Below are 18,240 nucleotides of genomic sequence, written 5' to 3'. Positions count from 1 at the left end.
CAAAGCAAGGGCCAGAGGGACTCTATCCCCCCATCCCATACCAGGACACTGTATCTGCAGCTCCCCAGGGCACCCTAACCACCCTGTCCCAGGACCACAAGAACACACAGACACAGCACAGCTAAAGACAGATGGCTGTAGAAGACAGCTTGGCTCAGTAACAGGAGAAGGATTTAAAGGCTAAATATGTATATATTTTTTTGCACCGATAAATGAGGCCGAGTTCATTTAAAAAAATTAAAAACTTCAGAGCACAACAGATTCACAGGTTTCTTAAGAGCTTTTCTGAAAGCTCTCACTTTTGAAATCCAGCATTTTATTTAGGGATGAGCTTTTTTTTTTTCCCCTTCCCCACACACAAAAACAATACAAACAGCTCATTTGGCAACAGTGATCAAAGACCAAACAACAGTACGTTCCCGCAGAGGCAATCACGCTTCATTTCTTCTCTGCTGCCATTCCTGTCACCTCTTAAACCCACTCTTGCATTGGCAAGGACTAATTCCCATTTTAAGTCACCATTTCAGCACTTCAGCAGGCGGGTGGAGGCGCTGGCGCTACCCAGCTCAGCCCCTCGCATCTTTTTTCATCTTCCTCAGCCCCTGCAGCTCTTTTTTCAGGTGCTTCACAGCCTGCAGAATGTCCTGGCGCTGGGGATCCTCTTCTGCTTTCTCTGTGTACAGAAGGAAATGCCTCACAGTTTCGGAGAGCAACACTTCGGGATCGGGCTCCAGCCGACGCAGACGCAACATCCTCTCGCAGGCGATGGCGAAGTTTTTGTGCCAGTTCACTGGGTGATTGGGATGAGAGTTGACAATTTCTTTGTATGACTGTTCAAGGGACAATAAATAATGAGAAGGAAAAAAAAAAGGGGGGAGAAATTAATTGAACGAAGGGAACCAACAGCTCTGGACAAGTGCTTCAAAACTGCCTGCAAAGGAACAGATGCTATTTAGGTGTCCAAGTCCAGAGCTGGAGCATTTCTGTATCTCTGCCTTTGCTGTGTGATGTACAATAGTGTGGATCAGATAGCCAAGGGGGGGCTGGAAAAACGTTTCCCTTCCTACAGCAGCTGTTTGCTTAGAAACGTTACAGAGGAGCGTGATAACCCCACCACACACTGTGTTACATCAGGCTGGGGGAGTAAAAAAAACCAGAAGAGATTTAACTGCCATGCCTGGGAAGACTCTGACTCAGTATTTCAGGAGATCAGGTCTGCTGACCTGAGTGGGAATATTCAAAAGCTCAACAGTGGGCACGTGCCTGAGAACTTTGCAGAACAGCAAAACCCAGGGCAAAACGGGCAAGAGTTGAAAGGAAACTGTGTGTTGAGTCTTTGCAGGGGTATGAAACATTCCTCCTCTCTGTGGACACGCACTGATCTGTGCATCTGTTGGCATCTTGGGCAGTTGAGTGTTTCCAGAGATACCTACACCAGCTTCTGGGTGTTATTCTTCGGGGTGAAATGCCACAGAATTAATTTGCAGCCTTCTTAAGGCTGTTGAATTTTACTTGCTGGCTCAGATGCCTGACTGTGTAATGACAGAGAGGACGAGCACACAGAGGGGACTTCAGGACAAGCTCTTGGCATGGGTCTGGAGCCCAGCACATAATTAGAGTAAAAGCAGGGTGTTGACTGGTTAGCTTTTGGCACCCTCTGTGACCAAGGGGGCAAGTAGGAATGGATAAAATCCCTAAACAAATCTCTTTGGATCTGCTGTGCACCTGGTTTGGATGAACGAGGGAAAATGGGAATTACAGGACTGCTGATCTATATGGAAACACCACACTTTGGTTAAAAAGGGGAAAAAAAACCCCAAACCCAAAAAAGCAAAAAGAGCTGGAAACTGCAGGGATTGTTCCGAACCAAAATCCGTGACTTACGGTGTACGCAAAGGTGTAAAGTTGTGATTTCACTTCTGCAGTCACACGGGCAGTTTCTGCCAGCTCAAATATAAAGAAAGCTGTTTTCATCCTAGGAGAACAAGAAAAGCTTCCATGTAACTCCTACCCCATGTAACCAGCCCACGTCACGTGGCTATACACATCTTCAACACATCCACACAGCTCCTACAGTTAACTGTCAGCAATACAACTTTCTCTCCATTAGATATTTTCTCACCCAATACCCAAATTAACCCTCCCCTCCTCTGAGATACTTGGAGCAGAACCTTCTGGTGAACAAAGCCACCACTTCGCTGAAGGATGTGCCAGAAGCCGTGCGCTCTTCTGGTCACTGCGCCAGCCCTTCCCTTCCAAAGCCTGGCACACAGAGGTCTGATGAGGCCACGAACCACCGAGCTGCCCAGTGGGTGTGTATTTCCACACCAGGGGGTCAGCATTGCCCACCGGCTGCTGGAAGCAAAGGAGCATCACCTGGCTTGCCACATCTCCTCGTTGGCGACAGCTTCCCAGGAAGAGGGCTTGAAACTAAATGGGAAGGAGAAGCAAATTCAGCCATCAGATCCATGTCGCTGTGTTTCACCCACTGTGCAATCAACCCTTCTTCCCCCTAGCAGATCCAGACCTCTCAGGCAGAAGAAAACCCATCATGAAGCCTATGGCTCTGACAGAAGAGAGTTCAGCTGATTCTCAGTCATTCATAAAACTTTGTTCCCCTCCCTCCACAGAAGGAGCCTCTGGTACATCGGGTGCTTCACAGATCCTCAAGGTGAGGGATGCTTTTTACCATCCATCACAGTACAGTCTATGACACTTAAAGCTTTGGATGTCCCAAGTCCACAATGATTTTTGGCTCCTGATCAAATTTCAAGATCAGAACTGGACTTAATATTTGACTAGAACCATACTCTGGTTTTAATATTAATAAAAATACCACATGAATCACAGAACTTTAGGAATTGGAAGGGACCTCTAAAGTTCATCTAGTCCAACCCCCTGCCAGAGCAGGATCACCCAGTCTAAATCCCACAGGAACACATGCAGGTGGGTTTGAATGTCTCCAGAGAAGGAGACTCCACAGCCTCTCTGGGCAGCCTGTCCCAGGGCTCTGTCACCCTCAAAGTGACAAAGTTCCTCCTGACATTCCCATGGATGAAGATTTGTTATATATTCCAAACTACAAATTATTATGATTCTGACTGACATTTAGTATCTCTAACACTGCAATGGATGTGGTTATGCTGCTGCCAGAGGAATGAAGAGCTGGAAGGAGGGTAGTCACCTCTGCATCGTACCTGCCATAGTCTTCAGTCCAGTTATAGAGATTTCTTGTAAGTTGAATCCACTTTTCTGGGTCAAAGACGACATCGGAAGGAACCAGCTTTTCACAGGTACCCCATGGCCACAGCGAATAGCTCCTTCTCCAGGTTGAGTCCCCTTCATGAAGACCTATGCAGGCAAACACTTCCTTACTGCCAAAAAAACCCCAGAGAGAGCAACTATAAAGCCATGCCAGAGACCCTCAGACCACCCAACCTCAGTGCAGCAGAAAAGTACAACATTTTCTACAGCATGGTTACCTGTCCAGACCATTTCACATCAGAAAGGGCATGTCTCTGGGCCTGGAAAACAGCCCTCTCCCCATCTGGCATTGCACATTTGTGTAGCCAGCACAGGAGTCTCATCCTTTCCCCTATGTCAGACCCCACAAACGTGCCAGAAGCTGCTGGAGAAGCCCAGTTCTTCCTGATGGCACCCGGCAACGCTCTTCTGCCTACCCACACTCACAAGGCTCACCCTGGCTAGTCTGAACACAGATGCTATTCTTATTCATGTGAGTATCTAATCCTTTCTCCACTCTTACTAAGCTATTTTTATATGATGATTATTCCTGGAATACATTCATTCTATGCTAATCAGTTGGCCACAACGTTCATGAAGGAGAAGCAGCAGCAATTTGCTCTCCAGCCATCATCGTTTGGAATACACAGGAACGTTTGGTTTTGGGGGTTTTTTTGGTGATGAATTGTATCAACAGCAGCAAAAAGATACTCAGGAAATGCTCTGGGTTGCTCACCTGCTTATTTTTCCTTCCTAAAACCCAAAACAACGAGCAACCTTGTATCTGGATGGAGTCCCTTCTGCATAGATATTTGCTTTAATTGCAAAAATAACCTCACCACTGGGGAGGAAGTTGGTGGAGAAAAACTGGTCTTTTGGATTCAGTCCCAAGCTGTTCCATAAGCAAGTGCAAGGAAAAAAAAACCCACCAAGGTTGAGGATTTTAGGAAAGCAGTTACATATGAAAGAAATGCTTACTTTTTATTGACTTGGAGGAAACGATGGAGATTAAAAGCAAGTGTCCCATCTGGTAATACTCCTTCCACAGGATTCCATCGGTTCCCAGGAAAATAAACGCCGGGCAAATGCTTTGCCAGCTTGGGTAAATACCATTCGTAAGTCATCATCTATCACCAAAAACATAAGGAAAATTAAACCAAGGAACCAAAATTTTAATCCATTTCACATCCAGAAGCTGCAGAAAATGGTTTCTGGGGGAGGACTGACTCTCTCTGCTCAGTGAGGTCATCTCCCGTTTCAGCTATTGCCTGGGACCACAACATCAGGTCACCAGTGGTTTCTGATCAGAGGCACGTGGTCCTCCCCATTGAGGGGGCAAAGGAAACGCTGCTGGGAAGAGACACAACAAGGCTTGGGTTTGGTTAAATATGGGGTGTTGGGTTTTGGGTTTCTCAACACATCAGAAACCTGGATGGGCAAATCCTCTGAGGAGCAGCTGAGGGAGCTGGGGGTGTTCAGCCTGGAGAAGAGGAGGCTGAGGGGAGACCTTATCACTACCTACACTGACCTGTGAGGAGGGTGCAGAGAGGTGGGCGATGGTCTCTTCAGCCAGGGGACAGGAGTATCTGTACATAAGGGGGATTTTTCTTCTCCTATTTTTCAGGAAAAAAGGGAAGAGTGGGAATACCCCCCAAGGGAGACACAGCACCTCCGTTTCCATCTACAAAACCAGAGGCAGACATCTGCAAAACCACCTCTGGGGGACTGGGATAACCCAGGGGATGCAGCCTCAGCATGGCAAAGTCCTTGGGAGGAACCCCAAAGCCACATCCCCCTCAGGGCAACTGCTGACCTGCTGCCCTCCAGGCTGCTCCCAGAAACCTTCTGCTGCTCCAACACCTGTACTTTAGGGCAACCACAGTGAACAGCAGGGACAAAGCTTCCTCAGCAAGGCAGACAGCAGTCCTGTGCCCCATTTGGGTATCTGCTGTGATGGAGAACTTGGGCTTCCCCTTCTCTCCACCTGCTATTTTCCACCTTGTTGACTTTTTGGGCTTGAATGGGGCACCTGCACTATGATACAACCCCAGAGCTACCCATGACCCCTTAAAAAACCAAACAAAACCAATTTTATTTCTGCATCATGAATTTTACTTGAACAAAGAGACCTTCTCGTGTAGAGAAAGGAACAACTGAACTTTGGCTTCCTCCTCCTAAATCTGCCTCTGAATAGTAGTTTCTGGACTTACCTCCTGGTCCACTAAGGTGATATCTGGCCTCATCCCTTCACAGTAATGAAGATAACGAAGAGCATTCCCAGGTAAATCTCCTCTCAGCAAGATCACCGCACCCTTCGGCATGGAGGACAGCAGGTTCCGCGCAAACTTATCGACCACATAGTTGTTGCTCTGATCACAAGCACTGAAGAGAAGAGATAAAACCCCAGTATCTTAAAAACAGCTACTTGCATGGCTTTGCATACTTCAGAACAATTCTATGCAATAGGCACTGACAGGTGAAGTCCTTCACCCTGCTGAGATCTTCCTGAAAAGCATCATCTCCATGTACAGAGGAACCAAGATACAGAACTGAAGCATCTAACTCCAGTCCCCCTGAAAGCAGCACAGGGGACATCAGCCTTTAGAGTTTTGCCAAAATACTCACTCCTTGCACATCTTCACCTTAATTCTCTTTTTTTTTTTTCCCCTAAAACTCAAGACTTAGTAGCTGGAGCTGGAAGTGACAGCATGATGGTTCTGTTAAGTCTCTGAAATCCTCCCCACCCTTTTAATGCTTTTAATTAAGGATTTAAAAGTCAAGTATTTGTCGTATCAGGCAGAGGAAGATTTACATTACCTGAGATTAGATCCTTTTTGTTACACAATCCTGCATGCCCATGCTCCAGGTATGGACTGAGGGATGCTCTGATGTTGCTCAGGACACAGGAAAAGATGTGTGCAAAGGAGTCATGAGTACAAAGTGCTGCATGTTCTAAACTTCACCAGTTGGTCAACCTCTACCTGAGCATCCCTATTACTACACTCATTCCTACCCAAGCCAATGGGGAGTGTTCAGTGTGGTTATGGGCTAAGGAAGACTCACAGTATAGATCTATGTCTTCAAAATGGAAAAATCAGAAAAAAATCCCCAGGGCACAAGGTTTCTAGAAGTAAAGCAAGGGAAGGAAAAGGTAACTGTTTGGGTCACATGAACTCTGCAAACCTTCTTAGGAATAATGCACAGATTTATGAGTTTCTTTCATTAGAATATTATGGATCTACAGAAAATTATGGATCTGCTTGAGAAGACTGAGGGGAGACCTAATCACTGCCTTCAACTACCTGAAGGGAGGTTGTAGAGAGGTGGACGATGGTCTCTGCAGCCAGGGGACAGGAACTGAGACAAGGGGCAATGGGCTCAAGCTGCCCCAGGGCAGGGTCAGCTCAGATGGGACGGAAAAGTTCTTCCCTGAAAGAGCTGTCAGGGCCTGGCACAGGCTGCCCAGGGAGGGGCTGAGTCCCCACCCCTGGGTGTGTTTAACAGAGGGGAGATGAGGTGCTCAGGGAGCTGGTTTAGCACAGGACAGGGACGGTTGGACTCAATGATTTTAAAAGTCTTTTCCAACCTTGTGATTCTTCTTTCAACCCACACCACACCCCCACTTCCAGCCTGGCGTTGGGGCTTGGTGGTTCTGAGGGAGATCAGAGAAGAATCCTGCAGGCTGTGACCACACACACCTAGGTGGGACGTGAAACCTGCCCCTCCCACTTTGCAACAAGGACAGAAACCCCAGGAGCAGGGAGAGGAGGGTCTTAGAGCAGCACCTTGACCACACAGCACCCCGAAACCCCACGTTGCTGTGGCAAGACAGGTACCTGTAGTTTGTCCAGACTTGGGAAGCCACGAGAGCAAGAGCAGAAAGCCACTCCAGGCACGGCAGCGCCCGGCTGCCCTTCAGCACGGCGCTTCCAACCGAGGCGAGCGTGGCCAGCCCCAGCCCCGCCAGCACAGCCACCACGGCGCTGCTCTGCAGCCAGAATCGCTCCACCTAAGGAACAAGATCCCAAACACCCCCATTTCCACAGGAACACAGAACAAGCAGCTGTATTTCTGCACTTTGCGCAGCTTCAAGACAAACCACCCGCCCCCGGTGAAGTGGGTTTTTAAGGCTTCTTCCCAAAACGACCAGGGAATTTTTGGATCTGTAACTCACCACGCCCAGAAACAGAGGTTTTGTAATATCCAGATTTGCTCTCCAAGCGAAGAACAGGGAATAAAGACAGAGCATTGCAGCGAAGAGCCAGATGGTGGAGGATCTCTGCCGCTTTGCCCTATGAAAAACAGATCAATAATGTAGCTAGTGGCTTGATGAACAGGGGAGACAAAAGTCACACGCGCTTGAAAATGACTCTCCCCCCTAAATGCATTCAAGCCAAGGAGCTGAGGAGCCTTTCTTTACCTTTGCAATTCGTGAAACTTCTGTTTTCAAAGCCCAAAATCAGAGTTTTGAGAGTTTTAAGGTTGCAGCCTACAAAGCCACAGGGTCAGCAGTGATGGGGATATCTGACTCTTTAATTAATAGATCTCCACAGCCAATTGCTGAATTTGTTTGCCCCGCAAGCAGAAGGCAAAGCAAGCCTCCCACACAGCCAGTAAGAAAGGGCATGTGGGAGCAGATGTTCTCCTCCAACTTACGGCAGCGCTGTGCTCAGACAAGCCACCAGTGCCAGGGCCAGGACGGGAAGGGAGAGCTCCAACTTCATCTGCACCAGCTGAAAACTGCAGAGAAATGAATGGATGGACAGGTCATCCCCTGCACTCAATCAATGTGTCAAGAGAAGCAAGGAATGAGCCCAATGGAATGCACTCCCATTCTGCTGTGGTTAACCTCCCAGAAATGCGAATACGGTTGGTTTGCATGTCAGGGGTCGGAATGAAGAATCACTGGGGAGGGGGATTATATGTTTTTCCTTCCATGGGGAAGACAGACGGACATGCAAGCTGTCCCTGTATGCAGCCCCAGCTCTGGACCAAGCCAAGCAAAGGCAGGACAGGAGCCACGTTGGCCAAAATCACAGCAGCAGCAACAGGTTTTTCTCCACTAACAAGTACAGTCAAGATTTTACTCACACCAGCATCTCTCTCATACTGGATCCAGTCTCGGACTTGGCCTAGATTGAAAAGAAAGAAAACCCCTGAGAAACCCACACACTGATTGCCACGTCACCAGGGCAAGGAGAAGCCTTTTCCTTTTGTGTCTGCAGAGCTCTGAGCACACAGGGCTCCTAAACACTCCTTCAGGTGGCTCACCAAGGTGGTCCCAGAGAACAGGAATGGCTTAAAATGGTCAAAAAACTATTCAAGCCTTCATTGCAAGACCTTATCCCATGCTCACTTTACATGCTGCCACCGTGCAGGGTTTACCACATGGCTACACATTACTTCCAGGTGCTCCCAGCCCATTACCCTGTGTTTAGCAATGATCTCCTCTATATCACAGAATCACTTAGTTTGGAAAAGACCTTTAAGACCATGGGGTCCAACAGTAAAGCTAACACTGCCAAGTCCACTGCTAAACCACATCCCCAAGCACGACATCTGCACATCTTCTAAATACCTTCATGGATGGTGACTCACCCACTTCCCTGGGCAGCCAGTTCCAATGCTTGACAACCCCTTCAGCAAAGAGTTTTCTCCAAATATTCAGTTTAAACCTCCTCTGCCACAACTTGAGGCTGTTTCCTGTCACCCTATATCTGCATGGTGCAATTCTTTCCCAGGACACCTCCCCACAGCCTGAGACAAGTACAAGGGTCTCAACTCCTGCTTGCTTGCCAGACTCAGCCCTGTCCCCTCTCTCATGACAGAGGCAGAACTGCATGAGACTTCCATGAGATATATGAGAAGCTTTATTGGAGAGGTTGGGATCCATGGCACAGATCTGCTTGGTGAAGGTGAGGAATTACCTTCCACTTATTGGGAAAGTGGTGGCTACCAGATAAAAGATAAAGTAAATGGATCTGCAAGGTCCAGAAGGAATATTTATATCTCAATAAAAATGGAAGAGTTAATTGCATCCAAGATTTAAATAAAAAAAAATAAAAATACAAGTGTTCAAGGATGGAGAGCCAGCCCACAGCTCCTGAAGCACCACTGCCACCTCCCTGTGTCTTGCAAAACCCCACCTTGGTGGCAGCTGACAGCTTCTGGCCCCAGACACATCCCTTGCAAATGACAACATTTCTGATCCTCACCTTATAGGTGGAACTGTGGACCCCTATCCTGGGTCTTTTTCTGGATTTTTTTTTTTGTTCTGGGTTTTTTTTTTTTTTACCCTGCCTGCCCTTAAAAAAGAGCTGTGGCACACAAGGGCTGTCTGTCCATCCAGGCAGGGCTCTGGAGCCAAACACTTAGATTTTGCTGCATTTACTGCTCCTGCTTCAGACAAGTTCATCACAAATGTGATTTGTGGTGCAGGATTACACACAGTCTATCCCTAAGCCTCCTGAACATCAACCTGAATTCATCACATTTGATGGAGAAAGGAGTTAAGGGATTTGGATGCCTTGGTATTGCTCTGCTCAAGAGAGTCTCGTTCTTAGGAGACAGCTGGAAACAGGACAAGGGAGATCTCAGAAGTCCTTCAGAGGATGGATCTTCTCTCTGTAGGAGTTTCAGAAAGATTAAGTGGCAGCAGGAGGAATTGCCAAGTTGTCTGCTTGACACCAGCTTTCCAAGGAAGATGGAAAGGAATGGGAATTGCTGCATCACTCCAGAAGGATGAGGTTGCTGCAGGCTCAGGGCTAAATTTCTGAGGACACGGGGCTTCAGGACCCCAAGGAGTGACAGGATATGTAAACTGTCCCTTCTTCTCTTTTTCCTCTCCAGTGGTGCGATTCCCCAGCCCTCTGCTCTGACACCTCTGGAGCAGGAAGGACAGAAGGGCTGCCAGGGACTTGTTTTCCTGGGGTGGCCAGAGCCAAATGTCTAAGTGAGGGCTCAAAGAGACTGATGCAAACCCTACACTCTGCAAGCAACCATGCAATACCTCCTTCCCTCCCTCTGCAAGAGCACAGAGCGGTCAGTAACTCAGATCAGAGGATTCTGAGACATCCCTTCCCCAAACCTACCGTTCATTTCAATTCAATATCAGTAAGAAGTAAGTTCAGAGGAATCTTTTTTTAAAGGTACAGCAATGGAAACAGCTTGCAACCTCTTTAAATAGCTGAGTTTGAAATAAATAAAACCCAAGACAATTATTTGTCTTAAAACAAGAAAAGCACAAACTTGATGTCACCACCTCCCTCTAGCACAGGTTGCTCTTCAGGCTCTTATAACTGAGAGACACCTGTACAGCTCTCAGTAAATAATACAGCTCACCCTGCAAAGGGAAAGAGAATTACTTCTTTGCTTTCCAAGCTGTGGGATCCACTCCCAGGAAGCCTGACAGATCAGAAGGTCAAAATCAGAAATCATGTTTTTAAAAAAGAAACCATTTTCAATTTCTTCCCCTGCAAGCCATTAATCCCCACGAATAGAAAGCTTCTGCTATTGCATAAGTTAAAAGAAAGTAATTTAGGAAATGACCCTTATTTACCAGATTGAATGTCCCATATTCTTCCCTGAGAAAGTGGGTCAAAAATCCTTGAAAAGTCGTCTGGTCTCCCCATGTCCAACGGGCTTGATTGAGGTAGGATGAAGCCGGCAGATAGAGATAAGGCAGCAAACCAGCCAAGAAGCATAAACCCAACTTCAGCAAATGGCCTAGGGACAATTCCTGCACCAAAATATGTCATATTGCATAACAATGTTTATTTTAGTTTAATCACGCTGGAACTTCAAGAACAGATAAAGAAAAACATCAAATATATTTACACAGAGCTGATCTCTCAATTTATAGTAAGTCCCTACAAAATGCTATGTTAAACCTTATGATTTTGTGGATTACTAGGAAACTGCATCAAACTGATCTCCTTTGCATGGCAGGGTGAAATTTAAGTGAAGCAAATAATATTAGCTAGGACTCATGAGTATCATACTCATTGCATCTTTCACATTTAAATCATGGCATGACATGCATAGATGGCTGGAGCACTGCAAGGCTGAGATAACCCACTTTGCAGCGATTAAGAGTTGGCTGGTATTCCATCTGGCAAAAAGATATAATTAAATAAATAAACCCCGCCGCTCCAGCACAGCTACACACATCGGCACCACCACCACCATCAGGAGGCAGCTTTGCCACTTACTCCATCGTGATTACGCTGGCTAAATTGGATAGGCCAAGTTTTGGGGTGGGATTTTCAAGACTGCCTTAAGGGGTCAGGAAGACAAGACTTTCAAAGGGACTTCTGTGCCTAACTCCTTTAAGTGCTTTGGAAAATCCCAGCCCGGAATACTGCACGCTTGCCTTATCATCAGCCACTGCCCTGTCAATCAAAGCTCTTCTTGAGCACTTGGGGTTGTGGGGAAGAGGCACCATTCACAGTGATGCTCTACAGGGTAGAAAACGTAGCTTGGCAGTGGTGGTGGCCACAGATCCTTCAGAAGAAAGCCATCTCTTTTTTACTTGAGAAGGCACTGGTTTCCATCAGGTATCTTCCTTGTGAGGTGGTTTTCTGCAGCAGGCACTACTGGGCTGTCTGAACTATTTCCCAGGAATATTATATTGGCATAGGATTGTCCTTGCTGGGAATCAGAGAGGTGTCTCTGGACCTCCCCAATTAAAACAACCCAAACCAACAACCCCCCCATGCTTAAAGCCTACAAATACACTGCAGCACTGAGTCAACATTTTGTTCAAAGAACTACACAGTCAGAAAGGGGTTTGCTGGAGACAGGCCAACAGGCAGAAGAGAGCTCTCCTCTTTGGTAGGTCATGGAACATGCTCTTCTTTCCCACATGCTGAGCAGCTTTGAGCTCTCAGTATCGGTCCCATGGCTGTGTACAGTATGGCCAACTCGTTGAGACCAACCATTGACCACCAGTGTTCGTGCCTCAACATAAAAGCAACACAAGTGCTTGGGAGGAAGAATTACTCCCTGCCTTACAAAACCAGGAGCACAGGGCAGCAAGATACATACCATCTTCCTGAGAAGCCGGGAGAGAACCCAAGGCACAATGCAAGCGATGTAAAGCACTATTGTGTGCTGGTTGCACAAACTGAGCCCGCAGCAAAAGGCACCGAGTTTAGAGATCTGAAAGGAAAACAGAAAACAAACCAGGTAAGTGCACAATTACTCCTTAAGGTTTGCAAAAAAACATCCAGAGACCAAATGAGCGTCACTGCAACCTGCAGGATGTCCTTACAGGAGATGGGCAGAGGCATCAGTGAGCACCAGTCAACCATAACACAGAATATTTGTGATTATTTACAAGGTGGTTTCATTTGTTTAAGTGAAAAGAGTCTTTAAGAATTGTCCAGCTGAGGGGCTACATCTCCATGTATCCAGAGATCCTATGTAGTGACATCACATACATCATAACGATGTGATGGGGTCCGAGTCCTGAACCCTCCTGCACAGCAATTCACTCTGAATATTGCACATTTTTCAAAAATCCCACCCTAAAATAATGCCATTATGTACAGAGATCTCATTTCATAAATCAGGAATGATTCTTCCCTCTTTTTCAGGCACAGAGAGCTAAAGTCAGGGAGACACAAACCTCCTGAGCAAAGGGGAATTAAATGCAGTATCCCTCAGTAATCTAAAAGCTCATTTTCAAGCATCTTTGAAAGAGCTTTCTGATAAAACCAGTAATGTTTTGGACTATGCAGCACAATGCAGGGCCACCACTCCTCCTCTGAATTTGCCTCCTCCACCACTGGCCACTTGGTACACATTACAACCAGAAGTCATGGCCCAGGGTAACTCCTCAGTGGGCAAAAAGCCACCAGAGTCCCACAGACATTGAGCTGACAACCCATCCCCACCTTCCCAACCATCCCCAAGGAGGATGGCACTTCCATCTACCAGCAGAGCATCACCCCTGATTATTTCAGTCACTGGTGAGGATGGTGTGTGAGATGCAAACTCTTGCCCTGGCACTGTGATAGGACCCTCTGGTCATTTTTAATTGACAGCCCAACATTCAACGTGGAATGCTGCTTTGCCCTGGAAACACCTGCCACAACTTCTCAACAACATCTGTGGGCTTCAGAGCTGCCCTGTGGGACTCAGAACAACCTCAGACATTTTTCAAGTAGTCTGATGAACTCCAAGCACACCCCTGAAGATGTTTGCCTGAACATGTGATTTTTGAGAAGTTCTGTGAGCCTGCTCATGGCTGCCTGGCTTTTTCAAGGTATGGGATGTCAGACAGCCAAAACCCATTGAAACAAGCTCCTTAACTGCCCCTGGAAACCTCATTTGAAAATCCCACTGGGAATTGGGCAGGTGAAACGTGGCAGTAGGTTGGAAAATGCCAACTTTGTGGAGTTTGTTTCAGGTTGCAGGGATCTTGGGACAGGGCTCACCAGAAAATAAATAAATAACCCCCCTCCCAAATGGTGAAGCAAGGTCTCTATAAGCACGGATAAAACATGTTATTTGAGAACTCAGTGAAGCTGAGTAAACTACCACTGTGGGCTCCTGAAATTCTAGCCTAGCCTGACAAAAATCCTTTTATTCACACAATTTGCAGGAGTCACAGCAGGGCAAGTCAGTTGGAGGAGCAGTGATCAGATGCTCAGGTAAAAATAAGTAGAAAGAACAAGACTGATGAGTGAAAATATCATCAGGCTGCCTTGTCTGTCTATAAAGTAGAGAATACGGCGTGGGATGGATTTAAGGTCTCTCTATTTAATAATGGCACTATTTTAGGTGCACACTTAATTTCAAAAGAAGAATCGATTGAAAATTTGGTTGCTTCTGTTTTTCAGAGAAACCTGGGTTTCTGATTAGATGAAGTTTTCTATAACATGTATCTATTTACCCTGAGGACATAATATCAGCCCTGGAAACAAATACTTGAGCACCCACAGCCTAGTCTGAGTCTGATGCAGGGAACAGAACTTTATATTGAAACATTTAAATTATCTTCTTTTCCTGTTTCCATCCTGTGTCTATTCAACCAACCAACCAACCCCATCCAACAGGTCCCAACTCAACCCTTAAGCAAAAGCAGACAGGTTTTTCAACGTTTGGCACTTTTGAACATCCAGGTAGGATGAACATCCAGGGCAGGGATTGATGCCACCCAGCACCAGTGCTGAACCCAGTCCCAAAATTTGTCCTTCTTTATTTAAAGAAGACTAAATCAACACTAAGAAATTAAACAGATGTGAGAAACGATTGAAAAAATAAAAGTAGTGTTCACTTTGCTTGAGATGTTTTACCTTTGATCTCTCTTTTGCAGTGGATGCCTCCTCAAAATGCACGGTGAGAGCCATCAGCAGCCCCACAAACAGATTGTTTAAGCTGAAAACCTCCGCCGCGATGGACCACTGCCATGTTAGACGAGAAAATGAAAACACCCCCGCAGCAAGGATTCCTCCAGCATATGAGCCAGAAAGCCTGCAAACACAGATAACATGAAATCTTCTTTTCCAACAAAAAAAAGCCTACTTTATTGTCCTTCTTTTTTTTTTTAAATTTTTTTTTTCTTCTTTTAAATACTGTAGCAGTAGAAATGAGGACTGGCACCCAGCACCCTGCCGAAACACTATATGGTTAATATCTTCCTAATAATTTCCTCACACTGAATCACAATTAGGAAGCCAGCCCATCTATTTGCAAGCCACCCGATGCCGAAGAGTTGGCTTCTTCTCACAAGCACCATGAAAACTTCCAGGATTGAATCTGGTTCAGAAACCATGAGGAGCGACGATGGCCCAGCGGGCTGTGGTACGCCGAGCCAGGGAGTCACGGCTCTAACGGGATACTCTCTGTGTGCAGCCTTAAACTCATCAAGGTGCTGAATAAAGAGTGGATTAGAGCTATTTGTGATGGACAGCATTAGCAGAGCTTTCCTGGGGGGAAAAGGTTTGAGTGTCTCAGGGGTGGGTGAGGATTAGAGCGTCCGTGGTCCCGGCAGGGAGAGGCACCTGCTGAGGTCAGGAGCAGGAACAATGGGTGTCAGCTCCAGCAAGCAGGAAGGAATGGAGGAAGCAGGTGAAGCACCCACCATTGGGTGCAAGCCCAAAATCTGGACACCTCTGTGACTCCCAGATGGGATTATGGCACAGGCTCCCCACAGAGGTGCCTATCCATCTCAGCTGAACTTTGCAGCCAGTGTGGAGAGCCCACGAGGTGGGATTTAGCCCCAGAAACCTCTGACACCCATTCTTCAATATCGGCTCCTCCACCCAGTCGCATCAGGGCAGCTCCAACACTGCCTGTTTGGATGGTCTCCCCTTTGGGTAATCACCCTGAGAAGACACAGTGTAAGGCACCACCACCAGCTCAATTATGCCTTATCCAAAGACAGAAATACCCGCGGCTAGGATCAAAGCTGCTCTCCAGAAACTCACCCTCCTGCTGCGAGACTAAGCCGGGCTCTACAACAAATTGGGTATTTTTTCAGTCCCACCCCAGATATGCACGCTCCCATTTACTCCTAACATCTCCAACAGGTTTAAAGCAGAATGATGATAAGCTATCCATCTTCTTCACCAAGCTACCCATGTGACTTGCTCCTAAATATTGGCCATATCCTCTAGCACAGCCAAAGTCCCCAGCTGGCTTGTTCTGCCCATCAGGGATTGGAGAGCAGCCGCCCACATAGGACTTGCTTATGGGGTTCCTCACATAACTCTGAGGTAAGTGGAGACCAAGTAAACAAACATACAGCCCCTACGAACAGGGATGAGGGAGCTGCCAGCACAGCACTCCTGAGCAAAGGCTCCTCTCCCAGGTAACGTTTTCTTTCCACCTTCCCAAAAAAACCTCAATACATTGAGGCACCAACCTGTTTCAGTGGGTGTCACAGAAGGGCTTGTGCAGTCACAACGGGAATTTCTAATCCATTAAAAATGTGAAGCAGGGGAGGAAAGGACTGGTGTGAGGGCTTGGGAAGACCAGGTCTCTGTTCCTCCTCCTGGCACAGACACCAGACATCCTGGGTGGTCTGGGACAAGTCACTCTGCTGCTGTTGCCCCAGATATCAGCAAAATAGGACTAATGTTCTTTATCTCCTTGTAAAGCATTTTCAGATCTGCAGCCGCAGGAGGCAGCTGGAGGTTGAGAAGCAAAGCAGGTCAGGTAACACTGGGGAAAAAAGAAACCAACTCTCAGGTGTCCTAGGCCACTGTGAGATAAGCTCAGGGTGACACAGAGCTTCAGCATCCAGACTGTAGGAAGAGGCCTTGAAAAGTCTCATCAACAAAGGGGAAAACGAAGCCTGAAAATTCCCAACCAACAGCAGGTGGGACTGTTTCAGACCAAACCTGTGCCTGCAGAGCAGCCTCTATGCTTCTGAAGAAAGGTGATGTGGAACCTCTTCTGCAGGAAATCAGGCAAAGTCTGAAGTATCTGCTGCAGTGCTCACTAATGTGTGTCACCACGTGGGACTCTGACAATGTCTAAATTTCACCACAGTTCAATGTTCTGGGTATTTGGCATGAAATCCTCCAAGGCAAGACCCATTTCTCACCACATTAATATAATGTTTCAGAATCACACAATTACACAGAGAAAGACGTCCACAGGCATGAACGCTGCTCTGTTGGTTTTGCCATGAAGACAGCGCTGAATCCATCACCTCCAAGGAAGAGGTGGGAGACACACCACCCATCTGGCATGGTTTCCAGCTTCAAGGGCTCTGGTTGTGCTCTCCTCCCTGTCACTAGAAGGATGTGGCATCCACGTCAGAAAAGGAAAGATGTAATGGAGTTTACAGGAATCAAGTCAGGAGCAGTTTCTGTTCCTAAAGAAAAATACCAGCACAGGGCAGCAGAGCAGCATGTATTTAATCATAGACTCTTTAAGGTTGGAAAAGACCTCTAAGATCAAAGTTAAAACCCAAGAGCTCCCCTGATACACAAACTCCACTACACAACATATTAAGCTTTGACTAAACTCTTTAAACAGCAAAAACTTTTCAACTTCATAAAAACCTTTGAAATTCTTGCAGGGATATAAGGTGACAAGCAGGTAAAACAACCTTTCCAAAAACCTTGGGATGAAAAGCAGCATTTTAGGCAAATGTCCCAATCATTTACCAATTTTCATTGTCTCTCCCAGAAAAGACTCAACTGTATCACTGGAATACAAATGAGAAGAAATAAATCCCATCCTCATGATAAAAAGTCACAAACCTGCGATTCAAGTTTTATGAAATAAGGATTAAGCAGAAGTTACTCATCCCAAAGCTGGAAGACTTATTCAAGCTATGTGGGGCAGGGGACACCTCTCCTTACCACCCAGCTCATGGTCAGGATCCAGCACTGAGCATGGTCCACAGGTCTGTTTGTCAACAGAGCTGGTGTTGCTTTTAGTTCCCTATGGAACTCATGGGACAGCCAGGCTGCTAGGCTTACTCTGTAAAAGCATGGAACACTAAGCTCCTACAACAATACTAGATGATAAAACATGAAGGGAAGCGTGTTGCATTCTGGAAGAACATGAAGACAGTAGCTTTGGGAAATGCAAGTTTTTCTTAAAAACATCCAGGGAGAAGTAAGCTGGGTCACCCTGTTGTTGGAACAGCCTCAGCACGCAGACATCAGCTCAAGAAAGAAGAAAAGCCAATGCAAAAGTCTTCATAACTTCTCCCAGGGGTATGAGAGCTACCACCGCCAGGTCCACCTCCAGAAGGACTGAAGCTTCAATAAAAGCTGCCTTCTGGGCTTGTTTATCTTACATGGACGAAAACCCCAAAAGAACAGCTTGTATTTTTGATTTTGCAAAATAACTAGTTTGGGGCAAGACCTGCTGTAAGCACACAGAGAACTTTTTCAAAACAAAAACCAGGGGGAAGAAGGTCCCTTCCTATCCCTCCAATAACCACAATCTTTGATCATTCCTACCATCTGAAAACGTGCTAAGGAGGGGCAGAACCACTCAGCAAACGAGGTCACGCAGTCCTTTGTGAGA

The 18,240-nt window shown here is 46.6% G+C and overlaps 1 protein-coding gene across 1 annotated transcript in view; it reads right to left on the bottom strand.

Annotated features, from left to right (window-relative positions):
• Positions 1-268: 268 nt before the first annotated feature.
• TMEM260 (transmembrane protein 260) overlaps positions 269-18,240 on the bottom strand; it is a gene marked incomplete at its 5' end in the record, with an annotated part of 31,224 nt that continues 13,252 nt past the window's right edge. Inside the window, 13 exons of the mRNA XM_084270764.1 lie at positions 269-830; positions 1,885-1,975; positions 2,377-2,430; positions 3,198-3,374; positions 4,222-4,370; positions 5,454-5,625; positions 7,080-7,252; positions 7,418-7,535; positions 7,900-7,983; positions 8,335-8,375; positions 10,802-10,981; positions 12,289-12,402; positions 14,544-14,721. Coding sequence (XP_084126890.1) covers positions 567-830; positions 1,885-1,975; positions 2,377-2,430; positions 3,198-3,374; positions 4,222-4,370; positions 5,454-5,625; positions 7,080-7,252; positions 7,418-7,535; positions 7,900-7,983; positions 8,335-8,375; positions 10,802-10,981; positions 12,289-12,402; positions 14,544-14,721 — 1,795 coding nt within the window. The 3' untranslated portion in view covers positions 269-566. The remainder of the gene's footprint in view (positions 831-1,884; positions 1,976-2,376; positions 2,431-3,197; positions 3,375-4,221; positions 4,371-5,453; positions 5,626-7,079; positions 7,253-7,417; positions 7,536-7,899; positions 7,984-8,334; positions 8,376-10,801; positions 10,982-12,288; positions 12,403-14,543; positions 14,722-18,240) is intronic.

The sequence above is a fragment of the Gallinula chloropus genome, assembly GCF_964237585.1.
Source record: "Gallinula chloropus genome assembly, chromosome: 14".
Classification (NCBI taxonomy): Eukaryota; Metazoa; Chordata; class Aves; order Gruiformes; family Rallidae; genus Gallinula; species Gallinula chloropus.
The sequence above is the reverse complement of the archived record's forward strand: the minus strand, read 5'-3'. Positions and strand labels throughout refer to the sequence as shown.